General features: G+C 46.8%; 1 protein-coding gene across 1 annotated transcript in view; it reads left to right on the plus strand.

Moving 5' to 3' along the window:
* The window catches only part of LOC142558444 (uncharacterized), a 105,122-nt gene extending 96,567 nt beyond the window's left edge, over nt 1-8,555 (plus strand). The window contains exon 11 of the mRNA XM_075670578.1: nt 7,092-8,555. Within this exon, the coding sequence (XP_075526693.1) occupies nt 7,092-7,605 (514 nt within the window). The 3' untranslated portion in view covers nt 7,606-8,555. The remainder of the gene's footprint in view (nt 1-7,091) is intronic.
* The last annotated feature ends 3,166 nt before the right edge of the window (nt 8,556-11,721 follow it).

Raw genomic sequence — 11,721 nt, forward strand, 5'->3', positions numbered from 1 at the left:
GGCGACTTGCCAATTTCTTCCTCCACTCTAGTGACTATATTCGCTATTTGTTCAGCGTTCAAATTTGGACTGGCCATTTTGCTTTCGTTGCTCTCTTTCCCAACTACATATCCCATTTTCAAAATGATGCGTTTATGGTCACTCCCTATGCTGCTAAACCCTTCCTCATCGATGACCATTTCTCTCAACTTATCATGAATTCCTTCTGTCATCAGACAGTAATCAATGGTCGATTGCCGGTTTCCCACTTCCCACGTGATCTGTCCTTCACACTTAAGCCCTGTATTCACGATCACGAGGTTATGTTGCTCGCAAAGGTCTAGCATTGACTTCCCGTTATTGTCGGTATAGCCATCTAAATCCTGTATGTGGGCATTCATGTCACCTAATAGGATTATCTCAGCACCATTCCCGAAACCCCTAATATCAGCGCTTATGCATTCCACTAACTCTTTATTCTTCTCTGTGCAATTTATTCCGGTCCACAAATACGTAACTCCAAGCCAAGTTTCTTTCCCACTCATTGTACCTGCTAACCAAAGATGCTCTTGACATTGTGAATTTACTCTCTTCCATTTGGCTCCCTGATGGATGAGCATTCCGACTCCCCCTCCCTTTCTTTCCGACTTAGTTCTGTTGCACCCTTCCCATACATAATTCTCAATAACTGGCGGCTCTTCTGAGTCTCTAAGGTGCGTTTCTGTAACCGCATACACCCCTATTTGTTCTCTATGTAACTGCTCCTCAATCTCTGCCCACTTTTCCTTTCTTCTGCCGCCCTGCATGTTTATGTAGCCTATTGCATGGCGAGCTCTTGTTCTTGCTTTCCTCCTTTTTCTGTTATCGACGGCAATGCTCTTCTGATGTTCCCCTAGGGGACCTTCTTTATTACTACCTACTCTGACCTCCTGAGCGCCCGCGGGCCCCCTAAAAAAGCAACAGCGCGACCCCCAAGTCGCCAGCCCACTTCTCGTGCTAGCCTGTAATTGAAGTGGATCCCATCTCGTTTAAAACCACCACAACTTCTCACTTCCCTGTTTACTTCGACAACCTCGAAGCCTTTCTCTCGGCTCATTTTCCATATTGCCTCATTGGCAGCCATTACGGCTCTTTGTACGTGACTGTCACGCACAGGCACCTCCGGCACCGTGCACACCACGATCTGCGCCTGAGGGGATAGCTCGCGCAAGTCGTCCACCCCCTTCGCCAAGCGCTGGGCTAGTCCTGGCCCTTTCCCTTTCAGGACGTCATTTAGCCCACCTGCTACTACGACAAGGTTGCGCACGTGGGCATTTTCCGTGAGCTTTTCTTTTGCTCGCTCCATGACAGAACCCAGTGTCTGTCCTGGAAATGTCCCTACCGCCACTCTTTTGTCGCCTTTCACCCTCTCTACAATTGCTTTTGAGCACCCAGCCATGTTTGAGTCGCCAGCGATAATCACCCTTTGACTCTCTCCTACCTCTCCCTGCTTCCCGGCTTCCTGTGGCTGCAGCGTCGCCTCACTCGGGGCGTGTTGCGCTGCTTCGCTATAGCTACGCCGATTCACCGGCGGCGAGCTGGCGACCGCTTGCTTTGGCTCCCTGCCTCCCACTTCGCCCTCGCTTTGGTGTCCTGACCCGACATTATCCGCTGCCCGAGTCTCAAGAGCGTCGAGCCGCCTTTGCAGTTCGGCGCTCCTTTCTTTCGCCTCCCCAAGCTCGGCCACAGTCCTCACCAACTGCGCGGCCTGGGCCGCCTCCACCTTGACGAAATTTTCAACCTTCGCCTGCAGTTCTATCCGCTTCTCCTGCTCCTCCCTCAGGTTTGCCTTAAGCTCTTCAAACTTAGCCGCCCAATTCTCTTCCAGTTTTTGGACGGCTTCCCTGACGCGCTCGCACGACCTGCACGTGAAGCTAGACCCCACCGCGTCTGCTAAATTCTGAAATTTAGTCTCGTCGAGGAAGCACCAGCGCAGGCACTCGTCGCACTGCACTTGCTCCCCGTCCCCCGCGGCCTTCATGTTTTTCGAGTTCATCGCTAGGCCTACGTCCCTAGGCCCAACGAGCAAGTTCGCCAAATCACTCACGCAAACCCGACCTCGACCGCTATCCCAAACAAAAACAAAGAATTATCACTCCCTACTCCATGTGAGAATCCGAAGAGCTAGCTGAAAGAACTACCCCCTAGGCCTAACGGGGGAGCCGCCAGACCTAGACAAAGCCGGTACGTTTCCTACTCCTACCAAAAATTCAAAATTTGCGCCCCTACTCCATGCAAAAGAAAACACTTCAAAACACTAGCTAATAAAGATAAAAGAGTACTTAGCTACGAACGAAGTCGCTGAAGCCTCGTCCACAGGAGCGTCCGCGAGCCACGACCGTTCCCAACGCGACCGTCCAATGGGCGCCATCCAATGGCGCGTGGATGCGCCGAACGTTCTTGATGCGCCTTCAGAGGCAATGGTTCAAGTACACTCCGTCAGAGGCCACGTTGCTGCCCGAGTCAAAGGGTTGAGCCTTAATCATCCATCCACCCATCCAGTACCACAAAACACCGCTAGGGTATCGAAACAAAGATGTCAGCGTCCATTAGAAAAGTTTGACACAATGATTTGGTGCACAAACGGTGATCTGTTTTCTGCATTTGAAAGAATGCAATTCCAAGCAAATTTATGCCAAGCTGGTGGTGGTGCACGGTGACAACGTCCCAACTAATGACACTGTTTTGAAACTGCGCAGACGATTTCAATGCGATCAAGCTAGCCTGGACGACGAGGAACAATGTAACCGACCGTCGCTCGATGGTGAACAACAAATTACTAATGGAAGTGGAGGCTCCATTGCTCTGGCGGATATCTATTGAACAAATAGTGCCGCAGGATAACGTGAGTGCGGGCTCAGTCCATAGTATCCATCGTGACAAAGGTAGCCGCGCTCTGGTTTACACGAATGCTCACAGCAATGCAGGATGAGAATGACTTGCTGAAGGAAGCTGTGGCAAAATTGTTAAAGCTTTGCGAGAGCCACACTGGTAACCTTTTCGACCGCCTCGTCACCATTCATGAGTGTTGGGCCCACCATTATGACCCAGGAACGAAATCGCAAAGCAAACAGCACGTGAACTCGCCAGTCCGCGCCGGCATCACGAAATGTCATACTAAGCGTATTCTGGGACTGCTCTGGTGCTCTTCTCACAGATTATGCCCACAAAGGCCAAGCAATCACAGGGAAAGGAACTTTCTATTTGAGCTAGTTTATGCTTCCCCTGAAACATACTCGTCACTTAAAGTATGCCACACAAACCACAGAGATCATACAAAACACGATAATCCGGGTGGCACTTGCGGCTGATGCGGGTACGAAACTAAGAGTAAATCATGTCTCATGTCGAGAAGGTATCAGTCACATCTTACGGGACAACCAGCACTCAAAGAATCTAATTTCAAACTTATATAGCTGTACGGACGTATCCTTTATACATTCGCTGTCTAACTCTTTAATGCGAAGCATCAAAGCCCCAAGGGAAGATACCTGCACCATGCCGACAGAATATACAAATGGCTCCATTAGTGGGAAGGACTGTTACTGTGTGGACTGTTAACGACACGGGGGCCTTAAATGTGGTACTGCTTTCTTTACTTACGCATGGGCTGTAAATGCTGTGCAATTTCAAGTTGTTTTCTCATTTAAATCTTGTGTCTACTTATGTTTCAGTATTATTACCTTGTTACTCCAGTACAGAGTAGCCATTTGCACCTTATGCTGGCTAAACTCTCTCTATTGTCCTCTCAATTTCCTCTGTCTCTTTTGTTGAGAATGGGCCAGATTGCTTTAAACAGACTTTGTTGATGTGCATATTCATCCCAAATGACCTCGATTAGACTCTCACAGGGGACGGCATCTGTGGCAGTGTCTCATGTGAGTCTACATCATGGTTCTCCACACAAGCACGCAGATTCACCAAAGAATACACAGAGGCGAGTGTCTCCACAAGTGCAACTACTTTGGCAAGGCCTTCATGCAGAGGAGCCACTTGGTTGTAGACCTATGTGTCCATACCATCAGGAGACAATTCTCTTGCCAACTCTGCCCCATTTATGTTGCGCAGAAGAACCTTGCACACCATTTGCAGATCCACAAAGGCGAGATGCCATTTCAGGGGCGCTTTTGCCCTATGGTGTTTGCATAAAAACTGCAGCAGAAGAGGCTAAGGAGAAACCATGTAACATGATGTTGAATAAAAATGAATGAATGCTGGTGCCATGGCGTCAAGTGTAGGGGCCTGGCACACTAACTCATGCTTGCACCCAATTTTTCCCGGTTGCGAGTGCAAGTAAGTATGAATGAGCATGACTGGATGTAATTGGTGTCTGATCTCGGTGATAACAGTGACATGGCTGAGTGCGATCTGATTACCTGAAGGCTTTATGTAGTATTGGCATATTTTTAGGAGTCCAGCAAGTAAAGCTGACAGCAGGCTGTGCATAGGTTTCATGCTGTAGGGTTGTGTGGCGGCAGAACACACATTATGCGTCCGTTTCGCCTGTGTGTGTCAAACTGGTTGTGCCTGCTGATGCAGCAAGGGCTAGCAGTGGCTTATTGTTGAAAAAACTTATCAGAGTCAAGCCAAGCATGTGTTTGGTCTTTAGGAGAAAGCTCTTACTCTGAAGAAGAAAAAAAGCACTAAGGTAGATGGTTTAATTTTGCAACTTTGGATAACACGATGGTGAAAAGGTTAAGGAATTGGGAATGAATCCGCTTGCGACCGATCAGTTGTCTGCTATGTATGAACACCAGACAGAGTGCTTGTGATTCAATTTTTAGTGTACTGAAAACTGGCGAGAGGAGTGGCCATATGAAGGTGGCATATGAATCAGCAAAGTGGCAGCCCTAATAGTCACTGAGCCGTTGTGCTGTTAGGAGGGTGACACAGAGTGCATTACAATTCCCAATGCCGCAAGTGCCTCCTGTTTTCATTGTGCTGAAATCTCAGCTTCATGCTTTCATTTCTTGCAGATGCTATGACCATTCCACAGGCCAGCACAGGAAAGACTACGTAAAAGGATCAAAGGCCAACATCTACAGGAAAAATAACCTTAGACCTTGATGCCTAAACGAACAAGTCCACTGACAGCAGTGCATTGCGTTTCCTTTGGTCTCATTTTCGATTCTCTGCCATATGTATAGGTGTATATGATATCTGGGTAAAAGTGTTCACCACACAACCTAAGAACTAGCACCATTCGTTCACTCTGTTCAAAATGTGTTGCAGAGCCTTTCAAGAGAAAATTAGTTGCTTAGATGCAGTGAATTTTTTTCTTTATGCCTCCAGAGCTGTGCAGACTTTTTCGTTGTTGTTGTTGTATATCTGTGTGCATGCAGGCGTGCGTTCTGAAATGACTGAAAGAAGGGTACCTGAGCATATAAGCTAGACTGGTGAAAATAAAAAAAAAAAATCTGTCTTCACTATGGCTTCTATGAAAGGTGTTGCATATTTACCTCTGCTTTGTTTAATCATGCACAATTATGATGTGAAGTATTAAGAAATAATTCTAAATTTTTTTGGCTTTTCAAATAGTGACTATTCAATTCAGGGACCAAATTGAATAAATTATTAGTTAAAAGTCAACTAACCGCTAACTAACATATCGCTAACAATTCACATTCACCATCATCATCATCATCAGACATAAGTAAGCTGCAGGATACATAGAAAAGAAAATCGTGGCACAAAATGAGTGAAGTGATTGTAATCCACTAGTAGATGTTAAGATTGCTCTAAATGATTTCTCGGAGCCAGAGAATGCTTGGTGATTTTATAAAATATGGTAGATAATTCCATGCTATTGTAATATGCATACAGCACTAAAGCACATTATGGAAAGAATATTTGCACTGGACTCGTGGATGACAAGAAGCTGGTGCAGGACGAATCAGCCTCTTGACCGAGCAGCCAAAGAATCACATATACAGGCATGTAGGACGCAGAGTATGTAGCAAAGTGGACAGTTGGGTGTGTTGGTTAACGTTCATATTTGAAAGAGCACAAATGGAACAGGTACTTCTTCCCGAGTCTTTCACCACAATACCTGGTTTGCGCTATTTCAGAGTATGTATGCACTTTCGCTCTACATGTACTACAACACCACAATAAAACATAAATATGAGCAAACTTGAAGACATGGTTATTTTGGTGAGTTAATGCCATTGGACAATGGGAAAAATATTTGCAGCAGCAAAATAAGACTACACACACCACTGAGTGTTAGATTTGACATCTTTCTGCTTTTCTTTTCTGCATCTGATCAAATTGGAATCCATTGCACGTGAAAGCCACGCCGATTTAGTATCCGCTCCAAGAAACCAAAAGCGCTGTATAACTCTGCCAGACTACTCGGTGCGATAACACATATGCAGAAGCTGTGCATCACCAACACAATTGTCCGTCTTGCTAAAACACACATTTTGCTGTCCACATTTGCCACTGCGTGAGTGGTACTAGTGAGAAACCTAGTATTGTGGCTAAAGCGTGTTTAGTGTAGAGTTATGCCACAACCACATGCCATGATTTCACATAATTGGAAGAGGTGTTCTGTGTCACATCCTGTTCTATTCTGATATTATGCTGGAAACTGGACAATGACAGGCTTGGCTCAACTCTTCTTTTAATATATACTTTGGACAGTTTGTTTAAAGACCTCTTCGGGCAACATCACATAAGGGGTGGAATAATAAAACAACAAAAATGCATAAATGTGCCCTGTGTTGTCAGCAAATGTTCTTCACTGTACATTGTGAGAATGTATGTTGGTAGACTATGTTAGTGGTTTGGCAGAAAATGCTTTTCCATCCTGGTTGCACAGGAAAATAATGGTGTGTGAAACACATTCACATGTGCACACTGGCAGAAAACTTTGCAAGGTATGATATATTTTGGGCAAATCAAGACACCTGTAAAGCTTCAAAATAAACCATCCTTTTCCTACCAAGTCACTGACATAACCTGCCTACCAACATCCTCGTGGTCGTTCACTGTTGTCATTTGCCTCTTCTCACAACCTGTGCGCGATTGCTTCTTGCGCCAACATAAGAGAACCATGTCCTTCGCTGACAACTGCAGCCTTGGGATAGCGAACCAACATGCTCATTGGTGCAGAAAACTGCAGGTAGTATGTTTTGCTCAGGACGTGTCGCTTTCTTTTGTGCAGACATTCAAGCCGTGCATTACCAGCCAGGGCCATCCCCTCTACGATGCTCGAACATGGAAAGGCGTCTTGTGCGGCACCCTGTGAGCTCCTATGTCACAACTTCCCATAAGAGAATGGAGAATCTCCGTAGAGCACGTTATAGGCAGCGCTCGCACCAGTGCGACTACTGCAACAAGCTCTTCTTTCAAAAGAGCAACTTGGACGATCACCTACGTATCCACACCGGCGAGAAACCGTTCCGCTGTCACCTCTGCCCTATGAGCTTTACACAAAAATCGGGCATGGTGCGGCACACACAAACGCATACAGGCGTAAAGCCATACCAGTGTAGCTTTTGTCCATTGACGTTCACACGCAAGCCGCACCGGCAGAAGCACATGGAGAAGGTACACATGTGGCAGGGCATGGATACTTCATAGGGATTGCAGGGAAGCTAAGCACCCTGCGAGCAAGGAGAAATAGGAAATTTTCACCTGTTAAAACTATCAGTGACGACTACATTTGTTCTGCAGAGAGGTTGTGCATGAGTTGTCAACTGCTGTATGCTTGTTCCAAGGGTCAGCACTTCAGAAATAATTCAAATTGCTACACATACTAGCCCATTAGCCTTCTACTATTAGCTGTGTGTGTGTGTTATTGCTCCTTCACACATTTAAGTTCACTGCATTTGTGCTTCACCCCTTTATTTTTTTCTACATGTCCTTGTTGATAAACTTAATTATTCCCAAAATACCACTTAAAGTGCATTATACCTTCATTGCCTTATTTTATTTTAACGCTACAAATGACGCGTTTGTTGAGGTCCCATATGGATTTATGCGTTTTTGACTTTATGTGTCCTATAAAGCCTGGTTTTGCGTTTTGAACTCAGCATATAGGGAATGTGTTGGTTTCAAAACACCACAAAATTTATTTCAAAAGTGAACGCTTTACCTTGCCTGTTTTAGGATGGCTAGTTTTGCTTTTATGAAACACTCCATTGCAGCGTTACAAACTCCACGTTGGCTTATCAGATGGCACCAGTTGCTGTATAGCAGCCAAGATAAAACAAGTGTTGTCTTCTCAGGGCAGCCTTAGTCTGCAATTCTTTATTCCAAAAAAATTCCATAAATGCAAAAGTTATGTCTTTTTTTGGCTCTTGAACTATATTATGTTGTCACATGAGTGCTTTTACTGTCCTTAATGTAGCACGGTAAGCCTTGGGTCCCATGGACTTTGTTAAATTGAGGTCTAAGTGTATATGTATATACGTATACAAGAGTGGTGGTCCTTTTTGTTGAACTGTATGTAAGCTGTTCTCACTGGTGTAATTCTTTAGGACTTGCCATATGTAAGAAGTGAGCAAATAAAGCAATTTTCGAACTTGAAAGGACCAGGTTTGTATTTGTGTATGCAGCCACCACAGTACAGCTATAAATTTGTGGTAGCACAGCTGCAGTTGCACTCCGGTTGTGCATTTCCACACGTTTGCAAATGGTCCTCATGTTTTGTTATAGCTAACCCTTTACCCCAGTCTAGCATAGCAAGGTGTCCCTTATACAAACTTGCCGTCATTCTCTCTCATTTTTATGTACTTCTCTTTTGCCGAAAATGTGTCATTTTAATTTGTGCAGACTCTGTTGCTATGCATCTCCCCACTGTGCGATGCATGATCTCCTCTTCAGGTGTTTGAAGAGGAGACCATGAGGTGGCGGAATGCAATGGTGGTAAAATTGACCTTGCGGACATACAGCCAGACCAAAAGTGAACGGAACGCCATCTGCAGTGGCACTTCAGAAACCAGCAGAAAACAGTGCCCGTTAGGGTCGAAAAATGGTGCGCGCATGTGTCGGGTATGCGCCCTTGAGTTTGAAGAAAAAGCGAGCGCGCGCCGGCACGAGGAGAGATGCGACAAAGTTGAAGTTGCCGCCTAGGAATAGCGAAGCGCCATCTCCACTGCGGCGGTGTCTCGTGTGCGGCTACATGACGCCTTTCCTCGGTTTTATCGTTTGACTGATGTATCATACCTCTATGGTTGTATGACCAGTGCCCGGCAATACTGGCAATATGCTCTCCCAAAGTCGTCGCACCCCCTCCTCCCCCACCCTTCTCAATGGGCGTGCAGGGCCGCGACACAAACAGGGTAGTGGAAGTAGCCCGCAAGGAGTGAAGAAGCTTCTAGGGGTGCTTTCTGGATGTGTCAAAGGCATACGACAGTGTCTCTCCACGATCACCTGTTCCACCGGATGGCAGACATCCACATGCCTAAAGTATGGATTGGTCTGTTACGCCAGCTGTACAAAAACAACATGGTCATTGCACGCTTTGGTGGAGTCCTGTCGCAATCAGTAGTGATGCGGGGACTCTAGCAGTGGCTGTCCAATGTCACTGATGCTATATATGTTGTATGTTTCCCGACTGGAGCAAGCAATTTTAGCAGCTGGAGGCAGCTTTGCGTTTAGGCACCTGTACAACGGAACCTCCGTGACTTGGAAGCTGCCTGGTTTAATTTACGCTGACAAATTCCTCCTTGCAGGGACCCTAAATGATCTTCAACAGCTGGTTACACTCCCTGTAACCTGCTTACGCCACCTTGACCTTAGCTTTAATGCCAGAAAATCTGCTATGTTAGTGTTCTCAGGCCCACAGCCCAATGCCAACAAGTGCGTGTCTGGAGGTGAACCAATATAGTGAGCCATGGAATACTGGTATCTCAGTGTGGAGTTCAGCACAATAAGCGACCTGCTGGCAACTCGGGAGGAGAACCTACGCAAAACATCACAGAGAGCAGCAAAGGTTCTACATCAAGGTTCTGTTGGGGTGCAGCCGCTTCCGGATTGGCCGAGATGTGGAAATCTGTGCATGTCCCTGGGAGTGGTTGGAGCAAAGGCAGCAAGAGGTGGGTCGTCTGGCCCTTGGCTGTCATGAGTGCATTGCAATCGAGGCCATTCAGGGTGATCTGGATTGATCCACATGTGAGGCGTGTGAAGCAAAGTGTGAACTTCCCTACGAAGGACGTCTGCACCTCATGGATGACCCACAATGGCCCAGGCATGTGTTTAGATACATCTGCATAACAGGGCAACAGACCCAGTGGTGCAAGCGGGCTCAATTTCTGCTCCGCAAATATGGATTTCTTGCGAAACCAGTACGCAAGGACCGGGAGTCCAAGTGGGCAGCGGCCGTACAGACCATGAGGTGGCGGAAATGTAATGGTGGTGAAATCGACTTTGTGGACCTGCAGCACTTGCAAAACCAACATTAAAATGGAGGAGCTGTATGATAACAGTGGTAACAGTGTGCTCCTCTTTGAGGCAATAGTGGGATCACTGCGCACGCTTGTGTACCGGCACCACTTTGACCCATCCGTTGACCCCATATGTTGGGCATGTCTGGAACACCTGGTCCTCCAGTGTGCTGGTTTGAGCCCATGACACACAGAGGGCACCACGCTACCGCTAGCACTACAGTCCAGTGACTAGCTAGCTCTGTGATTTGGGAGTGAGAATGTAGTGCGAGAGCAGGTTCGGTGGTGTCGTAACACAGTGCGTGTAACGAAGGACAGACTGGCACAGTGGTGGTGCACGACTTGGCAAGAGCACGAAGTGACTAACTCTGGGAGGAACAAATGAATTCCAGTGTTTCAATGTCAATGTCTGTGCACCAGGTCGGGCTATGTGAACAAAAGAGCTGGGGATGCCCTCTCTTTTTGTTCTTTCTCTTCCCCCATTTTTCTTTGACAGGTATATATTTAGATATGACAGGTATGACAGGTATATATATTTGCGCGCTCGCGCAACATCTGGCAGAGCACGGTGCAGGTAACACAGCGCAAAAAGACACGGTCGCACCCGATGAATTGGCAGGCAAAAAGTAAAGCGCCACCTCCTCACCGCAACTCCACCGCTGCTGCTGGAGCAACACCTTCTAGAGGGTGTTGGCTGGAGTCGCACTTGATATGTCCACACTCTAAGAAAAGTTTGCACCCTTTGCAGTGTATCTCTGCCACACAAAGATAATTGTCATCTGCGTTGATACGTTTCCTTTCTTGAAAACGCCGCGCCCACTACTTTCCTGTCGGGAATGCTATGTCAGGCTGGGAACGCGCATGCCGTTCGTTACTGGAAAGTACGGGCTCGCAGCGTTAAAGAAAGGAAACACGTCAAGGCAGATGACGATTATCGTTGTGCCACAAAGACGGAAAGATCACAGAGACGTCGTCACAAAGACAGATGCACTCCAAAGGGTGCAAACTTTTTTTAGAGTGCATGCGCGCTGCAAAGACTCTTTTCTGCGTTTGTTGAAACCATCGCTCGATCGGCGCTACCCAATGTGCAGGTGCATCACAAGGTAAAGTAAATAAAAAGCGTAGTTTCCCGTTCCTTTGCTTGTATGTTTTCCTGCATTCCTGCGTGCTTACATGCAAAAAGCATGTCTGCGCTAGCCGGCGCGTTTTCGCGCGAGCGGCGGGCGACACCAATCTGTGCTCGGAAATGCGAGTGCAAGTACGTAGCGAGCCGCGCCAATCCAATGCAGAAGACAGAGGAGGAGGGGGA

This window comes from Dermacentor variabilis, chromosome 9, assembly GCF_050947875.1.
Source record: "Dermacentor variabilis isolate Ectoservices chromosome 9, ASM5094787v1, whole genome shotgun sequence".
Lineage (NCBI taxonomy): Eukaryota > Metazoa > Arthropoda > Arachnida > Ixodida > Ixodidae > Dermacentor > Dermacentor variabilis.